Source organism: Sinohyriopsis cumingii, chromosome 10, assembly GCF_028554795.1.
Source record: "Sinohyriopsis cumingii isolate HCF-2022 chromosome 10, ASM2855479v2, whole genome shotgun sequence".
Lineage (NCBI taxonomy): Eukaryota > Metazoa > Mollusca > Bivalvia > Unionida > Unionidae > Sinohyriopsis > Sinohyriopsis cumingii.
Genome location: NC_142970.1, coordinates 50430038 through 50452360, shown reverse-complemented (window position 1 = coordinate 50452360; position 22323 = coordinate 50430038). Strand labels below are relative to the sequence as shown.

Below are 22323 nucleotides of genomic sequence, written 5' to 3'. Positions count from 1 at the left end.
AGGGATTTGGAATTTATGATAAGATAGAACATTTAATACTCTTAAGTGAAAATTGATCAGTACACCAATCCCAAAGTTGCCATGACTGGAGAAATCGATTGTAATGAGAACTAATGAGATTAGCAGCAGTTTTGTTGCAGGAGCAAGTGGAGGTAACGTTAGTCATTGTCTATGCAGATAAAAATTGTTGCCTGGAGAACAATACTACGCTGTAATCGAAAGGAGTTTTTGGCACAAGTGTAGTGAATATAAACATTTCACAATTACCTTTTCGGAAGGGAATTTGCCCTTGAAACGAACCATCAACCTCTAGTATATTTGAATAAAGCGAAAGTCATCAATTCAAGATTGATCACTGTTCATTGACTTTACATGCCATTTCGGTTCCTGATCGAGGCAATTCGAGATTCGTAAAATATAGGCACCCGTGTATGGAGTAGACTGATTGGAGGACCATGTTGATCCAAAACTGCACGTGTACGATACTTGCAGTAAGAAAACCGATTACCTTTTGCTCTTTGGCGACACATTGTATCACACCCAGGGTACTTAGAGAGTCAAATCATTCAGTATGATCACAAAACAATACAAAGTTTCAGGAAGATGTCCACAATACGGGAGAAATTGATTATTGGGCATTGACTTTACAGCCATATCGTTTCCGGATCGGGATAGAGGCAATTCGAGAGTCGTATAATGTAGGGGTTAATTTATGGAGTAGAGTGTACTTGAAAGATCATTTTAAAATTTAAATCTAGTACTGTACATAGTAATCTTCAATACTTATTTTTGTTCACATTATGTGATTTCTAAAAGAGTTATAACTTATTTTAAGGGGTTAGATATTGTCATGGAATTATGTGTACTTAACGGTTATGCTTTATACCTGAAGTAAAATATGCTCGTGTTTCTTTTCCGCTATTACGTGTTGAGGCTCTTTCAAACATCAAGAAGAAAATATTGAAGTCAAGAATCTTTGAAAATTTAACAGATAATATAGCTTCCGTTGAAAAACGAGGTAAACTGAAGAAAAAAAAAAGAAATTACGTTTTAATGAATCAAGACTAAAAATAATCCAAAACTGAGATATAGAAGTCGTTGTAATAAAAAGTCCTAAATGAAACTGAGTTTGAGTCCCGATTGTCGCAAAATAGAAACAGAGTGGGTTTTGGATTAAATGAATAACACAAACACACTGTGTGATAGATGGAAATTTGTGAAATGAATTAATAAAGAAAAATATATGGTGCATGATTACAATGATTCTCTCACGCTCTCAAGATACGATTGATCCAATCACTCTACACAAACATTCACACATTGAAAATAAACCAGAAATATGAATTGCATATGAAATACAGATTCAAGAAACCTTATAGACTGCAGATTCGTTTTATATAATATTATGCACTATAAGAGAATAGGATTCAAATAATCTCAAGATATTCATATGTGTTTCAAATAATGCTATCCTCTGTACGTGAGATTCACATAATCTCCTGGAATACAACTAAGATTAAAATAATCTTATGTAAATAAAAATGTACCCAATTGAAACAGCAATTGTTACACACATATGCTTCTTGACCCTTGTACAGTCGTACGATTCATAAACGGATGAACCGCACAGTTTCACAGAATCTTTGGATTGGCCCACACTTTTATCGGCCGCTCCCACCCTTCACGGATCCACCACATGTACTGTCTATCATACGTATACACACGTACAGACAGCAAACATCACCCCTGAATTAGCTACGTCTATCTTCTGGCTTCACCACATGTACAGACATGCGTACATACACACATACGTATCGACAGCACGCAGCCCTAAATACTCTGGAAACTCCAGACAGCTGTAAACAGCTTTAGACAGCTTCAGACAGCTCTAGTCAGCTCTAGTCATTCTTAATAAAACCAAACTGGTCATACTAATGGGTTCTGAAAAATCTCTAGATATATGCTAATACATTAAACTCTAATATATAAACATGTAATTTAAAGTTCACAACGTTTCAAATCTGCGTTGTAATAAATGCATCATTACACAATATGACATTACAAACTGAATAAGCTTCGCATATCAAATGAAATATAAATTTAACACTTACCCCAATGGCTGGAGAACACAAAGGAGAGCGTATACTCCTTGACGAAATCCAAAACGACCAGTGTGTCGGTTAGAAATTGATCTTCCTTAAATCCATTGGAGAGTGAGTAATAGTCAGAGTAAAATACCCGTGCATGTCATGTTTTGAATGTCCCTCGTCGCAAGTCATTTCCGGCGAGGTACATGTTAGTACAGTCGCTTACCTGGAAAAACACTGATTCACCTTAGATAACGTTGTACGCATGTACAACGTAAAATAGTCAAATAGTTCTAAGGCAAAACCAAATTATTTTTTGCCTAATTCTGTGACAATACCTACCCACCTAAGAGAAAAATGTACACATGTTTTACAAAAAACAAAAACTTTCACAGAATTAAAGAAAAGTAACTATTAATGATATGTTACGATATTTACACTGGTTATACTGCAATCTTGATTTTCTATACTGGGCAAAAATTTATCCAAATTTCCAATCATGCCCTAATCAAGTAGTCTGCCTTTATATTTACATCTCCTCTTATTGCCTCTACACAAGCGATAAGGCTTTAGTCTCAGCGCCCTACGCATCAATGGAGCGTTCGCGACCTTGGCCTTGTTTAAATACAATAGGGGTTGGTGATCAGTCTCGAGAACGAAATCTCTGCCAAAAAGGTACGCATGATACTTCCCAATTCCCCACACTATGGTCAAACATTCTTTCTCAATAACGGAATAATTTTTCTCCCTGGGTAGCAATTTCCTACTCGAATAAGCTACTCGAGTAACTTATTGTTATATTGCTATTGCAGTAAAACTGTTACCAACCCAGTTTAAGAGGCATCTGTTATTAAAATAAAGGGTTTGCTAACGTCTGGCAATTTTAATATAGGTGCACTGATTAGTTTCTCTTTCAGAGCGCAAAAAGTTCTACCTTGTGGCGGTCCCCACTCTAATTAGTTTGGTTGCCCCTTCTTTGTCATATCAGACAGTGGGCTAGCAATGGCTGCAAAGTTTGGTATAAACTTTCTATAAAACCCTACTAGACCTAGAAATGAACGAACTTGCGTTTTGTTGTCTGACTTGGTTCGTTTCTAATCGCTTCCACTTGCTTGGAGTGAGGTTTCAATTGACCCGAATCACTGACCCTGTGACCCAAACAATCTAAATCTGTATAGCCAATACTGCATTTAGTGGGTCTCACTGTCATGTTCGCTCTGCGGAGTCTATCGAAGTGTTCTCCCAAGACGGACACGTGCTCACTCCAAGTATTAGTGTAACGAATATGTCGTCTACAAAGCTATCAACGCTTGCTAAACCTCTTAGCAACTTGCGCATCAAACGACAACAGGTGGCACTGGCACCTACTAATCCGAATGGCATTACATTGAACTGATATAATCCTTTCTGGGTCGCAAATGATGTCAATGCACAGGACTCTTGAACAATGGGAACCTGCCAATATCCCTTGGACAGATCCAATTTGGAAATCCATCGGTTGCCCTACAAGTTCGCAAATAGACCCTCCATATCTGGCATTGGTTCTGCATCAAACACCGTGATTTTATGTAACTGTCGGAAGTCGATACAGAATCGGTTCGTCCCATCTTTTGTTCTGACTAGCACTACAGGAGAAGAATATGGCGAGTTGGAGGGTTCAATCACCCCCAGGTCTAACATTTTACTCACCTCTTCGTCCACAGCTTCTCGTGCGTTGTATGGTACAGGATAACCTTTGATTCTAATGGGGGTCAGATGTATTCAGTTTAATTTTGAGGTCTACCAAGGTTGTACAACCTGGTCTGTCGGTGAATACATTCGAGTATATAACCAAGAGCGCATTAATTTGTTGACGCTGGTCTTTGATCAACTCCGCACTCACATCGACTTTATCTACCCCTTCCTTTTCAATACCCAAGGGACACTCAAGGGAAACCTTGTTTTCTGATTCTCCTACGTTACGTCGTCGTCGATGATTGCCGTACAAACGACATTTAAGACCCCTTTTCCTGCATTGTCGCTCTGTCTCTAGATGTACAAATAACCATGTTAGCATGGAATGTATTTAAATTACCGTCTATGTCAATTTTACAGTCCATGTCACCCTTGACCTCTTTAACTTCGTAGGAGCCTTTCCACTGGAGTAGTAACTTATTTGTGCTAGTAGGAAGTAGCAATAGAACCTGATCTCCTACAAGAAATTTCCTATTTCGGGCTATGCGGTCATAATAATTGGCATATCTGCGTTCCGATTTCACTAATTCATCAAGTTCCATCTGGCATGTACTTTCTAGTTTCTCTCGCAGATCTAACACGTACTGGTAGGTAGTTTTTATTTCCTTGTTCGCGACGTCACCTGTCCATAGTTCGGGTATTATCCGCATCGGACCTCGAACTTTTCTTCCGTACAGTAATTCGAAGGGTGAAAATCCTAAAATTTCTTGCGGTACTTCAACGTACGCGAACAGAAGCGCGTTCAAATAGCGGTCCCAGTCTTGCGGACTTTCCGCGCTCACTTTTCGTAGCATATGTTTTAGGGTACCATTAAATTTCTCTACCTGTCCATTGTGCATCGGATGGTATAGGGTAGTGTTTAGCTGTTTGATGGACAAGAGCCTACTTATTTCACCCATGAGGTCAGAGGTGAATTGGGCACCACAGTCCAGAAGGATTTCTTCTGGCACCCCTACCCTACTGAAGATGTCAACCAATGCTTCAGCCACCCGTTCCCTTTCAATAGCTGGTAACGCTACAGCTTCGGGATATCTGGTTGCGTAATCCACAAGAGTAAGAATATACCGGTTCTTCCTTTCGGTAACTGGTTGTATTGGGTCTACAATATCCACCGTCACTCTTTTAAACGGTGTATCTATTAATGGAATCTGTCCTAGGGGCACCCTTGTGACCCTTTCCTTACATACGGTTTTTCTGGCATACGTCACAAGGCCTACAGAACCGTGTGACATCGCCCTTAACGCCAGTCCAGCAGCATTGAGCGACTACTCTGCTGGTGATCTTCACCTTACCTAGGTGTCCTGCCATGCTAGACTCATGTGCCACCCTAAGTACTTTTGATCTGTATCTCTGGGGTACGACCATTTGCCAATACATCTTACCCTCCGGAGTGATAAACTCCCTGTGAATTAGCTAGTTCCTCCAAACGAATCTCGAGCTGCCCCCACATTTGCAGTGTTTAATTGCGCCGGACGCGATTTTCTCAAGAATAGTTTTCATGGATTCGTCACGTTCTTGTTCCCGTTTGAATTTTCACGCGAAATTCCGGAGATCGATTCAGAGACTATTAATTTCTTGAACGCGTTTTTCTCTCGTCTGGTTTGAGCTAGCGTTTCGGCTGCCTGGGGAAAGGTATCCTGATATCGGCCATGGTTGGAAGACGGGAACCTTCAACATTACCGATCATCAGATCGTAAAAAGGGTTTTCCATACAAACGGCATCAACAGTTCCGGTTAGGAAAGATGTTTCTACCGCGATCCTTGCTACGGGAATGCGACCGATCGTTTGATCTATTAGCATGCATGGGGACTCCCAACCGAGCATTTGGTTATCTTGCACGAGACTACGTTTGATCACTACAACCGTGCAACCAGTGTCACGTAATGCTACGACTTCTCGACCGTTCACGAAAACTGTCGCGGTTGGTACTTGTGTTTAGGGAAAAAAACACGTGCTAAGTGAATGAATACCTGGTTCTACAAGATTATCAGATATACCTTTACTCTGTATAGCCACGGCTACCTTGTGTACAAGTCCCTTTCTTTAAGGACATTTTGCTTGAACATGACCCCATTCCTTACACAAGTAACATTGTATACCCTGACGGCCTGTATCCCTAACTGGCCTACTTGCTTCAGCTGATTTCACAAGGTCCCTAGGCATTGGTCTCCTAGACTGGTTTCCAGACTCAAATCTTTTGAAACCATGTTCTGGGTTCCCCCATGAGCCTCGGCAAATAAATCGGCATGCTTAGCCATATCTTGTAAGTTTGAGAAGACTTTGTTCCCCCCACCCCCAACTGTGTTCAACAATTGATATCTGATCAGGAAATCAGCCAACCCTTCAAAAGTTTTCACCGCTTTTCCGCATTCAATCCACCGCTGAAAAATAGTTCGCTATTCTAACGATGAACTAACCAATGGTTTCTCCCTTCTCGGGCTTGCTATGCCTGAAATTTTTACGGAAACCATGTTCAGTGAGCTCGTACCTTTTCAGAAATGCGTCCTTCAGGACGTCGTATTTGAACACATCGTCTCTAGGAAGTCGCAAGTACACATTCAGCGCTTTACCTTTTAATAAAGCACTGAGATGCGGTGCCCAGTCATTTCGACTCCACTTCTGGTTCTCGTCATACCGCTCAAACCGATGAAGATAACTATCCATATTATCTTTTTTATCGTCAAAGGAGGGTAATTTGAGATCCTTTAATTTACTAGAGACATAATCGTGTTCTCCTTTTATAGCTGTTGCTAACTTTACCTTACGTTGCCTATCTCGTTGCCTTAATCTTTCTTCTATCTCTAACTTTCTATCCTATACTTCTTTAAGCATTTCTATCTTCTTTCTCTCCGCTCCCCTTTCCCAGGCTATCCTTTCCTTTTCGGCCTGTTTTTCAAATTCTATGATTTCTAATCTTGCCCCCTGTTCTAACTCTACCTGCCTTTCCTCCGTTTCCCTTTTATTCCTTTCAAGCTGTTAGGTCATTTCCATCTCCTTTACCCTTTCATCTCTCTCCCGGGCTTGTTCTTCCTGAATAAATTTCCTTAAACTTTCTCCGTCATACCCAAGTTCTTTGCCTAAGGCGACCAATTCCTTAAGGGATGACATGACTAATATTAATATAATAATATAATTTTACAGAACAGACTAACCTTTTCTTCCTTATGAAGACAAACAAAACAATGCTTTGAATGTGTTTATACTGGACCCACATCCTAAGACAAATAAAAAAATAAACACCTACTTGAAGATTAGCTTGTCAAGAAGGTCACACTCGAATATAAACAATAAGTGTAGACTTTCACAAACAAGATGATGACGATTCACTTAATCCAAAGTTCCCACTTCTGACACCATTGTCGCAGAATAGAAACCGAGTGGGTTTTGGATTAAACAAATAACACAAACACAATGTGTGAAAGATGGAAATTTAAGAAATGAATTAACAAAGAAAAATATATGGTGTATGAATACAATGATTCTCTCACGCTCTCAGCATGCAATTGATCCAATCACTCTACACAAACATTCACACATTGAAAATAAACCAAAAATATGAAGTCCATATGAAATACAGATTCACGAAACCTCTTAATGTCCCTCGTCACAAGTAATTTCCGGCGAGCTACATGTTAGTACGGTCACTTACCTGGAAAAATACTTATTCACCCTAGATGACATTGTACGCATGTACAACGAAAAATAGTCAAATAGTTCTAAGGCAAAACCAAGTTATTTTTTTGCCTAATTCTGTGACACCGATGAAATCCAGAAAGGGAGGATATGACGTTTTGTTGTGCTCAGTGTCGTACTGATGTGTCAACAGTTCTTTGTTAAATCACAGACCATAATATTCCAGTTTGAATTCTGTATAAACGTCCATAACTGTCTTGGTTCAAGAATTAATTTACAGCACAGAGAAAAATAATCTTTTTGAATCCAAATAATAAAACCGATTACCTTAAGCTCTATGGCCGTGAATTCCACCGCAACCAGGCTACCTATGGAGTCAAATCAGATAGCATGACACAACATAAAACACACTTTCAGGAAGCTGTCCACTTTCCTGGAGCAATCGTCAGCTGTAGAGCTTATTTTGGATGTAGAGCTGATATCTTGGAGCTGTAGGACGCAATGGAATTTCTTATAACAGGTCGGTTATTGTAGGTGGTAAGGTTGGTTCGGAGGAGGATAATAGTTTTATCGCGGTGTAAGACCAACAGCTTCTGGACTTAGTTTGCACAAATTCCAGACTTTGACCACCCTTAATTTTTGTGTTATATCCTAAACATTGATCATCTATGATTATAGATCCATCCATCGATCATATTTGTATATAAATTCCATAAGTAGATTCTTGATGATTACTCGTTTAAGTTAAATGTTCTCATTAGTTCCAGTTAGGAACGGCATCATTCCCTTGTATCAATTGTTTAACTCGATGCGCTTCATTCTGTTAAATCCATTCTTGGATTTTATGCGTACGAGTTTGGTGTTCATATTTCACTCGCCTTATAAACAAACATCTCATTCAGTAAATTGCTTTCAGTTTCTTCGCCTTAATCAAATCCCATCCACGACCAGCCTTTTACAAAGGTAACACATGAAAGGTGTTCCTCTAAATCTGTAGTTAGTCTGTGTGCGAAAAAGGCTAATTCTCGAGGAAATACTGACCAATTTTACCATTCTAGGGATTGGTAAGCTTTACTTATTTACACCTATTTACGATCAAATTGTGTCCATTTTTGAAAAAGCTTACAAACGAGTTGCGCGTGATAGCCATGACTGTACAACACTATGGACAATAAGGCGAAATGTTCAAGACACGTTTTCAACGACATGCCTTCATGTCAAACACGGATTTTAGGGACATGAAATAAGTATTGATCACACTGAAATTGCAAGAGGAAAGAACACTAATGGCATTTTTAGTTTTGATAATAATATCGGGTGACATTCATTTTTAGTATCAGGAAATACATAAACCTTTGTACATAATGGTTTTGTGGTATTTGAAGGGAAAAGTTCCCACCTGTTAATTTAATTGTATCCTGTGTCAGTTGGAATAAAACACATATTACCACATCAGTCCTGCTAAACCCTATAATGCCGGAGCTTTCCCAATTTACAGAAAATCTACAAGCGCGCAGAACACCTATGTTGAAAGCTACGACTTGCCATGTGTGTAAATCAGTTTAAAAAATATAAGACCCACCTGACTGCTTTTGTCACGAACAATTAGGACATTAGACATGCGATTGCATGTCCATACACCTCACGAACTCTGTACTAATAGTATGAAGGGTAGCTAATGTCGATTTTCGAATTATTATATAAAATGAACTTAAATCTATGCGCTTACACTATCAACAAATTAGGTTATGATTGAGCATCGTTTTGTGAACCTCCACATTGACCGCGAATTCACGCTACATGTGAGGCCACCGGATGGGTGGTATCATTTAGCGCGTTATCTTGTTGCCAAAGAACTGCAGGTAATGATTATAAAATGAATTAGTCCTTACTCAAAACTATTGTTGAGAATGTACTATCATAATCATATAGTTAAAATGATTGTTGTTTGAAACTGGTCTAGTGCTGAAGAAATTAATGTAAAAGAGCAAGATAATTAGGTCCAGTACAAGATAAACTTTAGGTTGTCACGTATGAACAATATATATATATAAGATCAATGTAAGGCATACAATTATCAACTTCTAAACAATAGCGAATTAGTTTCCTACCAACACAAATTCTAGTCTTTCTTATTTTATCATGGTCTTCAAAAATTCAATGAAACTACATTCTCTTTCACATACAATCCTCCTTAAAGACCTAAATCAAATTACTTTCTGTTTCTGTTATTATCCTCCGGGGCTCCGAGTGGCCGAGTAGTCTAAAGCACTCACCGTTCCGGATCACTGCCATCTCACCTCTGTCTGCGTTGGTTCGAGTCCAAGGCTCGGCTAGCGTGGGTAAGTGGGAAAGCCTGCCAGTAGCTTCTCATGGGTAGGTGGTTCTTCCCTGGGTTTTCCAGGTTTCTTCCTCCACCATTAATACTGGCCGCCATGTATAGCTTATCATGTGCTGAAAAATTGCTTTAAACATTAAAACAACAATAACAACAATTACCTTGTCGACTAGGTCCTTCTTACGGATACATACTACTTGCAAGCTATATATATATATATATATATATATATATATATATATATATATATATATATATATATATATATATATATATATATATATATATATATATTATCACGTGACATTAAATTGAAGAAAGCTACCTACAAGCCGACAGCCGAATATATAATACACTGTGTTTAGATATTAACCAAGGGGGAATAAGGTAAGATATTGATGATATAGTCAAGCCAATTAATAAATAATGAGCGACATTTGGTAAATATGGTTGGTTAATCAAACAGGTATGGAAACAAGTATTTATGTTAACAATTTCAGTGCGGTGAACTTGATCATTGGTATAAACAAACAATGTAGTACAGTAAAATGGCGGATAACCTTCTCCAATTTATAATGTACGAACCATACACACACACATATATTAATGAGCTCTTGTGTGGTTTATTAGCAGTGAAAATAATCTTACCAACAAAGTCTTGATTTTAATTATGCATTGCTGATTAATCAATCGTTTGGCAGTTTTCGTCGCTAGGCACAGAGTGTATATTGGATTAAAATATTTGGAGGATTCCATATATCCCGGGAAGGTACCATGCAATTAGTAACATTTCAGTTACATTATCAAGTACTGTTTATATTTAGGACAGAGAAATAACAAGTTTTATTTTACCTATTATTTCGAAGTTATCGCTTCCAGTTCCTTCATACAGAACCCTGGGAATACAAACACAAGTTGGTTAATATAAGTTTACATGATAAAATATAGCTTGGGAAAAAAGAATTTGAAAAATCATCCCGATCACCTCCCCCCGAGAAATTATTTAAATATTTCTTCGATAAGCTGTCCAACGTTTTATTACTACAGAATTCAGTTGTTTCGTTTACTGCATTTTAACAACAAAGGCGGTTGTAGCATTGAGGAAAGAAATTCTTTGATTTATCATTTTACCTGTACATTCGTCTCTCTCACCCCACCCCCGCACTAAATGCAATCGCAATTGTACAAATCAGGCAAGATTACATAAATATACCATTGTTGTCTTCACTACTATATGTTGGCGCCCTTGTTCCTGCGATCAATACCATTGTTTGATTTACACACACGGGACTTATTTCCGCATCATCGATTTTGACCCTTTGGAGCCGGATCTCCCCAGTTTAATTGCCAGCACCAATCGAGCAAACTAAGAAATCGTTTTCTTATCTTTAAACACCCCAAATAAAATATTTATTAATGAAAAAAGGATGGTTGCAGAGTGTTGTTGACACCTCAACTTGTTAATGGAAAAGCTGGTTATAGAATGTTGACACAAATTCTTGTTGACTGACAAATATTATGCTGATTTGAACTGGTTTATATTTATCTTTTCCCTTATTTGCCCTCATTTGCGACAGTAAACATCCGGGTGAAAATGCTAAAATATACAGATGTTATCCTTAAAATAATATGTACAACATTTCCATATGACTTATTGGCTAACTCTGTTCACTTAGAAGCGCCTGTATATATGGTTAAGGGAGACACATGTTCATGGCTAATAACGGTATCTCACGATTTTTTTAATCGGTCTTGATATTCATTACCAATGATTCAATCAAAGTAATGAGACCGAAATTGGCAAGATATTTGAATAAAGTTGTCAATCTTACCATATAGACTGATTCCATAGAATTTGCAGTACAGGTTTCGTAATGTTTCACTTAACAGTCTAAACCCATGCTGAAGATTGAAACTTACCGAAGGACTTAGTTTATGAAATTAGAAAATGTACAGTCATGAACATGTTGACGTATCTTAGAGGTTTACAGTGAGATATTTTTTGTAGGACAATGTAACGTAACATAGCAGGCTGTTTTCTAATGACATTAATCGGTACACCTTATGACTGTTCTGAAGAAAATCAAATTATTTCAAATAATGCATCATTCATCATAATTGAAAATGATTTCCTCTTCAATCTGGCGTATGTATGTATGTATGTATGTATGTATGTATGTATGTATGTATGTATGTTAGGATGGATGGATGGACGGATTGACAGTCTATGCTAAAGTTTTAACAATTAAATACAAATGGGAAAATTACTTCAAGGTATTTCCTTATGTTACACAGCTGAAGGGGATGGAGTTATCAAGGCGCTTTTAGAAAAACATCCCATTTTATTTGGAATATATCTTACGTCCATGTTACCTCTCAAATATAATTAGCTTGACTCACAATTAGGTAATTTAAACAGTTTAGTTTTATGTCATTGGTGTGAGCAACATAAATTCTCTAAGAATTTAAAAATCGTTGCAGAAAAGGCCACTAACATTTAAAACTGTGCTAATATGACTTAAAGAAGGGTTTTCTCACATTCCAATATGTGTCAAAACCAACATTTTATTTTCCGAAACATGTTTCGCACTCCTAAGTTCAAGGGCCGAGGTAAGAAAAGGTTGCTAAGGCTGTATAATTATTTAACGACTCTTCTTTCCAGATAAATCGAAGACGTTGGATAGCTACCTGGCTAATAAACAGGTGTGGTCTGATTTAATGCTGATTACTTTGATCAGCATTAGTTATGTATTTTAAACATTTGTTATAAAGGATGTACTTTAAGATGATAAATATTTATTTTGAATACGTATATGTGTCATATGTTCTGCAGAGTTCTAGAACTGGAGATGTGCGTGGAGGTTCCAGTGTTAAAAAAGTCTCATCTATTGTTCTCCATATTACTAATTTTCAATCGAATGCGTGATTTCGTTTTCTTTTTTCAAGTAAGTGAACATAAATTATAAAATTATACAGTTGGAGGCATGCGTACGTACCAACACGGGTTGTTTACGAATGAGAAGTATTTCACATATGACGGATTTAGTTTTGTCAAACAAGAGTGCTTGTAGAAGTACCGCTTTTAAGATTGTGCCGAAAGTATGCGGAAACTCTAATCGAGTGTTTTAAAAGTATGGCCGCAAAACGATGCAGACCAGTCATTAAGCATGGAGTGGGACACGTGAAAGGCAACTGCGTACCTAGTGGTGACTGGTGTGGTGTACATCAATCTCTCTCCGTTTCTTTCCGTCTCTTTCTCTCACAAACAAACATTTCTATTAATATACGATTCAGAGCGATTTGAGAGTATACACCAAACGATTTTTTGTATTGTCTCGTTTCGAAAGGACATCATTTTGTTTCAGTTATCAGTGCGTTCGAAGCACTTACCTCCACTTCAACTAATTTTAGATTTAGACATTTTGTGCAGGTGCTTCAAATAGGTGAGGTGATTGCTCTTAATATTTTTTGACAAAATTCAGTAAAACCAAGAAACCTTTAACATCAATCACTCGCAAACACTCCATCATTTGTTGACGTTGTTTCGCAGCTTAAGGCGTTAAACTCATCAGACGGAGACATTGCACATGTGCACAACGGACAAAGTCAATAGCCAAAGTCAGTTGATAACATTTGGAAGTTTGAGAGTTATGATGCATTATTCAAGCATGTTTGCTGTTGCCGCTTTTGATAACGTATAGTCAAGAAAAGTGTTCTTTAAGAAAGGATACCTACGCTGCTTTCTTTTAGTCGTCATTCCATATACAAGATGCAAACTATGATTTGAAAAATTGACTAAACATATTTTTTTCCAATGTGTTAATAACACTTGGGGATAAAAAGAGTTAAACATATCACAAAACGCTCACGGAGTTACAGGAAACCCATGGGTGTTCTAAACTAATTACATGTTCTCGGTTGTGTTATCTCTCATTCCTTTATCTTTCATAGAATGAAAAAGAAACATCCTAAAGTCAGTTTTATAAAAAGTATCCAATCATGTGTTGAAGGCATGTGCACTTGATACTTGGGTTATATGCCCTCGCTCTTCGTGTGTGAAGGCTTTTCTTGGCTTATAAAAGTCGTTATTACTGAAGCTAAATTAGAAAAGAACAAGATACAAGTGTGTTTGATATAGGGACGGGTAGTTGTTTCTATGACATTTCCCTTGAAAATGAACGATCGGCTCAATTTATACAAATTTACAAGACACACCTGATTTAAGTTGAAACAGGACATATGACTAGATCAGATTCCGTTCTTTCAAAGGCTGTCGATCTTCTTAGTACAAAATTCATTCGTTTTCAAGTGGGTCATAGTTTTATCTGTGTCTAAAGTAATGACCACGACTTGAACACATGCCGATTATTTAATTGCACTGACCATAAACTGTCAGGTTTTAAATGTATTGATAATGTTCCTAATATGATCAACGCTCAGACAATATACGACTCACACGACTTACATTTTTCTGAATGACAGAATTACTAAAAAAAATTCCTCTTCTTAGGAAATAGAAAATATTCCAACACTGTAGTTTATACAGCATATAACTTTAATTAAACGAAAATTTATTAATAAATAGTGATTAAAAAAATGGCTAAGGCTAATGAATAAAAAATCATAGATGTCACATGTATAACTTGCTGTCGCAATATTATTGTTATACAAATTTTCGTAAGGCTAATGACTGCAACAGAGTAACCAATGGATGTTGTACATGTACAATTACCTCCGCATGTATGTCTTACACGTATTTTCTTATAATAATAATAATAATAATAATAATAATAAAAATAATGACATTGTATAGTGCCTAATATTTAGAAGCTCTAAACGCTTTACAACTTTAGACAACACCTATAAGATAAGAAACATAATAAGATTATTACAAAAACAAACAACATGAAATTAGAGAAACATTAAAAATAATAAAAAAAACATGCTGAGAATATTTCAGGTAGGAAACATTATTAGGTCTTTAAGTTTGTTCTTGCTCTCGAAATAAGTGAGTTTTGAGAGCCCTCTTGAATGTGATCACTGTGTCTTTGTGTCTAAGTTCAGTGGGCAATTTATTCCACGTTGCAGGGCCCTGGTATGAAAAAGAACGCTGTCCATATGACTTTATTTTCTTACTTGAAATAATGAAAATACGATTGTCAGATGATGAGCGTAAGTATCTTGCTGGTGTGTACATACGAGTGAGGTCAAATAGGTATGTTGGACTAGAGTCAGACAGTGAAATGTAGCACAGAGAACACATTTTGTGTTTGATTCTGGATCGAATGAATAGCCAGTGTAGGGTACAGAGCAGCGGGGAGGTGTGCTCTGATCGTGGTACTCTAAGTATGATCCGAGCAGCTGTGTTTTGAACTCTTAGAATTTTCTGAAGTAGATATTGAGATGAACCAGACATAATTGAGTTACAATAGTCCAGTCTTGAAAGTACTAATAATGAACACACAAGTATTTTAGTGGCATCAACTAAAAGATATTTGCGAATTGAGCTGATGCGTCTCAGCTCAAGATATGAAGCCTTACATCTGTTCATGACATGTTGGTGCAATGTGAGAATACTGTCCAGAGTAACACCTAGGTTTCGTACTGATTGTGTGAATTTAATGTTGGTGTTGCTGATATTTATTGTTTTAGGTAAAGGATGTGACTGAGAAAGTCTTTGTGTTGTGATCAGAATGGCCTCAGTTTTATCATCATTCATCTGCAGCTTGCTATAAGTCTTCCATGATTTCACATCAGAAATGTACCTCTCTACACCTTGGATGGTAGCATCAACTTCAGTTGGGTGGCTAGTTTAGTATATTTGCGTGTCATCAGCGTACAATCGATGAGACACTGGATCATGATATATGACACTTGACAGCGACTGAGTGTACATAATGAAGAGAACAGGTCCAAGAACAGACCCCTGTGGAACACGACAACATAGATCAACTGGGTTGGAGTATATTCCATTTGCAGATACAATTTGTGTCCTGTTGACCAAGTATAACTTGAACCACAGTAAGGCTGTATCATGAATGCCAAATACATGCTGGAGACGGTGAAGTAATAGATCATGGTGTATTGTGTCAAATGCTGCTTACAAATCAAGGATGGTGAGGACTATAATCTATCCGCCATGCAATGCAGAGAGAATGTCATTATCTACTTTTATAAGAATAGTTTCAGTACTGCGGCAAGGGTGATATGCAGGTTGGAAATTACTAAAAAGGCTGTTTAAATTTAGATGAGATACATGCTGGGATAGAACAACCTTTTCTAAGATTTTTGAAATGAATGGGATATTAGAAACTGGACGGTAGTTCTTTAAATTGTTATGGTCTAGTGTTGGCCTCTTCAGCAGAGGCTTTACAATGACTGTTTTGAAAACTGATGGAAATTCCCCAGATGAGACAGAGGTATTAATAACATCAGCTAGTGAAGGCAATATACTGGATCTAAGCACTCAAGCAGCAGTGATGTTGGAATTAGATCAAGTTCACATGACTTTGGTGCACTCTTCATCACGATTGTACGTACGAAATCCATAGAGACAGGTTCAAATGCTAATAATGGTTGCCGCTCAAATTCTGTATCCCAACTGTACGGTGACGACGAGTCAATTGAAATTGTGGTGTCAAGCTTATCTCTAATGGTTTGTACTTTGTCACTGAAAAAAATTTGCAAACATGTCAGGAAGGTCGACTGGAGAGACGGTAGATGGAAGTGGTGTTGATTTGTTCCTTGACATTAATTGGTTAGTAATCTCGAAGAGCTCTTTGCAGCTGGAACTTTCCATGATCTTAGAAGTGTAGTGTGCGGATTTCGCTGCATGGACTATATTTGTGACATTCTCTTTAGCGACTTCATAGATTTGCTTATGAATAGTGAGTCTGGTGGAAAGCCAGAGTCTCTCAGCTTTACGGCGGTCTCTTTTAGCAATGCGAAGGTAGTCCCTAACACTGCCATACCATGGAGAACACTTTTGAATTGATACTCTGCACTTGGTAGCTGGGCCATGTTTGTCAAGTAATGAACGCAGACAGTTATCGAGTTGTTCTGGTGTAGGAGGTAAGCAATTTGTTAGGTTCGCTTGGATGTCGTGCATTAATTTAGTTATATTTATCATACGGAGGTTTCTCTTAGTAGCAGATAAAGGTGGAGGGTTAGGTACTGATACGTCAAGATGGCAAATAATGCAGAGGTGATCTGATGCAAGGTCATTGGATACCAGAGAGGACTGTATAATGTTATCATCAAGTCTATGAAGAATCCAGTCTAAAATGTGACCATGTTTATGGGTGGGTTGGTTAACTGACTGTTTGAGGTTGAAAACATTAATAGAATCTACGAGTTTTGACGTTTCTGAGTTTCCGTGACATTCAAAGTGAAAGTTGAAATCTCCAAGAACAGTTAGGGTGCCACCTATCGAATTTCCATAGTCCAGGAGATTCGGAAACTGCTCCAAAGAGAGAGAGAGAGAGAGAGTCAGCCAGCTTGTTTTTTTTTACTAGGATGAGGGCGGTATAGGCAGAAAAAATGTACTGATCTTTGCTCCAGTGTGAGTGTGGTGTGGACTAGTTCAAACGATGTGTGATCAAAATTAAATGTTGTGGTTTAGTTCGGACGCTTTATCATGGAGGTCTTTGTGATGACAGCATTTCCAACTTCGCGAGAATTACGGGGGAACGACATGATGGAGTAACCAGTGGGTGTTAGATCCGCACACTTGGGCTCATCGCCTGATGTTATTAGCCAATTTTATGCCAAGAATAATATGTCAACATTTTTGTCGTTGATAAAATTAACTATTTCTGTGAGTTTTTCCGGTGGTCCTACTGACTGGGCATTGAAATATGCAATGCACAGAGGTATTTCTTGGATAGTTGACATAAAGGTTGACGAATTAATTGGGATTTGAATTAGGTTATCTAAATTAACGGTCGATTTTTTTTTTAAATGGTTGTGTGGAAATAAGGGAGATAACTCTAATTCATCTTCCTGTTCTACGCCGGCCAGCTTTGAAACAACGTTTCTTTTTTCGCTTCTGTTTACATTTAGGTAATGACGAATGTAGTCCCAGTTTGTTTAGTCCAGAGCACAATGTATTGTGGAGAGCCAAGGAGTGAACATTTAAAGCAATTAATGAGGTTCCATCATAGCATAAACGGGTTGACAGGCGAGTATCACGTGATGGCGGTTTGTTCTAAAACAGTGTAGAAGACAGCTGAGACAAATTCTAATTATTCTCGTTTCCAAAACAATGAGATGACTGAAAAGATAATAAGTATTGCTGTTATACAAGTAACCTGTCGTAGGCAACTAAGGCTTCTTACAACCCTCCAACTCAAAATCTGTCACATCCCTGTCTGTCTGTTGCAGTTTCTTGTACGTTAGATAGCTCAGCAACTATAGATTCAATCCAGACAAAATTTGACATTTTTATACCGTAAGAGGATCGAATAATCCGATTAGGTTCAGATGATAGTCACCTTATTTTGAAGGTGTTTTACACCTTTTGTACCTTATATCACATTTTGTTTTATACAAAAGTATTTTTCTTACTTGAAAGCAAAACTTGCTGTATGTAGACAAAATGAAATATGGCATGAACATTTATATGAATAAACCGATCGTAAGATGTTCAGACAATTGCAACATTTATTTTTTATATTTCTCAACAGTTTTATAAAACATTGTTTGAACGGTGACATTTTTTAATAGGTATATATGTTGGTGATGGCCTCAGCTTCTCTCTAACAAACCCATAATTATAATTAGGTTCATTGTCTCTTTGAATGTAGTTTATATGGTGGTCCAATCTTGACAAAAAAAAAAAAAACTTTTTAAGATGAACTTTACGGCATGAAAGTAGAAAACAGTGGCGTCTTTAACATTTATGGCTAATAGAGAATATACTAAAAGCAATCAAATGATTATCAAAGAAATGTTTGTTTCTTGCAACGAAAGCTGGATTCTTATTGTACCAACGCAGTCGTCTTTCAAACCACGCAATCAGTCTTCTTACTTTTTAACAACGCAATCAGTCTTCTTACTTTGTTACAACGCAACCAGTCTTCTTAACTTGTCAAAATTCAAAAAGTCGGGTTACTTTGTGAAAACTCAACCAGTCTTCATACTTTGTAACAACGTGACCAGTCCTCTTACTTTTTGTTAGAACATAGACATTCTTCTTAGTTTGTAACAGCATTCTTACTTAGTAACAAAGCAACATATATTCTTACTTTCAAAGAATGTCATTTGTAACCCTTGAAAGATTTGTCGTAAAATTCGATTCCTCGCCATTCTTTTGAAACATGGAAGACAAATTATCATAATGAAATCGAGTGTGCGAGTTAACTCAATCGTACCGCATTCCTTCATAACCTGGTTGCTTGCCGGTGATTCAAAATTCAACGTTGGTAACAGGTTAGAGTTGGCGTAATCTTCTCGCTCCACTTTTTCTCTCACCCAACCACTTTCGGGTCATAAATCATAATTTGGCAGTCATGTGCAGTAAATATTTACACAAGGTCGACATAAAGTGCAATGTGCTCAGTTAATCAAGGCTTTTTTTGGGTTAGGACCCCCAAAGGCAGCGCGCGATCTAAGACATGTTAAAGGCCTTGAAGTATTTTCAACAGTGCAGAATGTTACCTCCTTTCCAGACGTGTAAACAAACATTTCGTTCAGAAACTGCGAACGACATATGCCTCAAACAGATACAGTGCAATCTGGCAAAAATCAAAGTGTGCATGCGATATTATATTACGGAATTATTACTGAATGACAACATAACAGCACTTAGAATATGCTAACTAATACTCATATATATGTCCATCCATTTCAAAGTCACTCCAATACATACAAGTTACATTCGCCATTATTAAAAAATGAAACTTGCAAATGTCGCAATCAAAGGTACACTACATTCACTGTAAGCTACATTCACAGGATACGGACGAGGACAATATCCCAGCCACTGAGGTTCTCACTCCGTTAAGCATTTCAAGCATTGACACTCTGCTGGTGAAATCAAAATGTGTATTGGATTTAAAATGTTTGTAGGTTTCCATATCTCCCTGGAAAGTACCATCGGATTCGTGATATTTCAGTTACAATATAAAGTACTCTTTAGATTTAGAACATAGATATAACAGGTTTTACTTTGCCTGTTATATCGAAGTTATCGACTTCCACTTGCTTTAAAATGAACCCTGGGAATTACAACACAAGTTGGATAATGAAGGTTTACATGATAAAATATAGCGTTGGAAAAAAGCTGAAATATCACCCCGACAACCTGTGACAAGACACGTTTGAATCTGATTTTCAAAATAATGTCTGGATCGAGGAAAATGAACAGAGACCGCAAATCGCAAGACTTATACTGACACAAGAGTTTTCTATTCATGCGTTTTATCTGCAAAAAACGCGGTCTTCCAAGTAACATAAATAACTCCGCTTGCGTCACTGGATATGTTTGTACCTCCAAGGTGTTGCTAAATGGTATGTGACACAACTAAACCACCCTGAGGTACATACGATGTTGAAAGCCGCCATGCGGTAAGAAGTAAAGTTGATCACTATATGAAAACCATAACAAGAAGTTGATACAAATTGGCCTTTACAAATTGGATAACCAGACGAAGAAATGTGTAGAGGGGTATGGGATAGGATTCATTGACGTAATGGTCACCTATTAAAGACTTTGTTTCACTGCTGAAACACCCATCGTTTCTTCCACAAGATTCCCTGCACGTGTTATGACATGTGCTAATGCATTTGTTTGAACTGGGTTGGACATATGATTGCTTTTTCATGATGGAATGGTGCAAAGAGATTTAAAAATGCGCTCTGATAACATTGATACGAAAAGGAGAACATTTTAAATATTATTAGCTTGGATACGTTGCAGAATTATACATTTTAACTATACCCCGCGCTACACGTCAGAGTAAATAGAAGAGTAAGTTATTTCAATGACGGTAAATTAATTTCCGATATTTCGATTGCAAACATTTTAAGAGGAAAGAATATAGATGATTGAATATATGAAACGAATGAGTCTTTTCATATTATCATTTTTATTATTATTATTATTATTATTATTTTGCAGGTATCCAAATGCACGTAGAGAATAATGGAAGGAATCATTCCAGAGTATTATAGCGATGTATCTCTTAGATTAATCAATGTCCTGGACAAAGTGGGACTGAGGGAGAATATACCTTGGAAGAGAATAAACATGATGTTTCAGGCAGATGAGATTGAATCTATGGTTTCGGAATTTCCTCATCATATCTTTGGGAGTCAAGCTGAGGCTACCACCACCCAAGGACTACAGTCAGACCTTGATATCCTTGCTTGTTTTCCCCACTTCGGCGTGCTGCAGAGTATCCCGTCCTCGGAAACGTATAAATTAACATACATCATGATCAGTGATGCGAGAACTCCGCCAGGGTATGTGAAATTACAGTTGGTGGATAGACATTCATCATTACCAGTGTTCAATGATCAAGATGAATGGCACTTAATGGATTCTTTCGGTCGATCTGTTTTATGCAGTGGTAATTTGTATTCCACATTTGGTGTGGAGCCGCATGGTCCAGCCTTCAAGGCAGGCTAAGTAAAATTTTCAATGGATTGTGTCATAGCATTGAGAGTCAGATCTTGGCCTGGTCAGGCCTCTCAGTGGGAAAGCAGAATCAACAACTACTCATCTCAAGCAAATATAGCTCTTATCAAGCAGACTGGTGCTCTACTGGTTCCAGTAGGTCATCCACTCAGTCCAGAGAAACATCTGGAATGGAGAATATCCATTTCATATGGAGAAAAAATTCTTGTGTGGCAATTGAACTCAACTCAATACAAATGCTATGTTTTGCTGAAAATGATCAAGAAACAGTTCGTGCAACCAAGTTTTGGAGAAAAAGCGTTGAGCAGTTATCACTGCAAGACGCGTGTATTCTACATGTTGTAAAGTACACCGTCTTCCCTGTGGCAACCCGAAAATCTCTTATTGTGTGTTGATCTATGTTTGAGAACACTGTGCCAATGGGTTAAAATTGGTTACTGCCCAAATTACTTTATACCAGGAGAGAACATGTTCCATGGTAAAGTGTATGGCCGTATACAAGTTCAGTTGCTAGCTATTCTTCATGAACTCCTGAGACAGGAGGGAAAATATCTCCTCAGGCTGTCATGTGATGACATAGGTCAGAGACTGACTCGTCTTTGTCAGTCATCTCTAATCGATTCAGTGAATCAGGCGAAAGATGGCGTGAAATGTATGGGGTTTGCAATGGCTACTTTAACTCATTGCATCGAAAATGCTGGGGTGAGACTTGGATGTCAAGATCTGGTTAACAAAATTGTTTTTGTGAAGAAAATATGTTGTACACATACAACAATACCGGCAGTACTTAAGATGGTTTGTTCATCTAGTCTTGGGTCAGATCTGGCCTCCCAGTGTTTAGCACAGGAAGTAATTGACCAAGAAAGTCTTGATATCGCTCACGAGCTTCTCG

General features: G+C 37.7%; 1 protein-coding gene across 1 annotated transcript; it reads left to right on the top strand.

Annotated features, from left to right (window-relative positions):
• Positions 1 to 20915: 20915 nt before the first annotated feature.
• LOC149790132 (cyclic GMP-AMP synthase-like receptor 2) lies at positions 20916 to 21776 on the top strand. Its single transcript, XM_089973171.1, has 2 exons — positions 20916 to 21189; positions 21451 to 21776. Exons 1-2 carry the CDS (start codon positions 20937 to 20939, stop codon positions 21774 to 21776), a joined length of 579 nt encoding a protein of 192 aa, XP_089829297.1. The 5' UTR covers positions 20916 to 20936.
• The last annotated feature ends 547 nt before the right edge of the window (positions 21777 to 22323 follow it).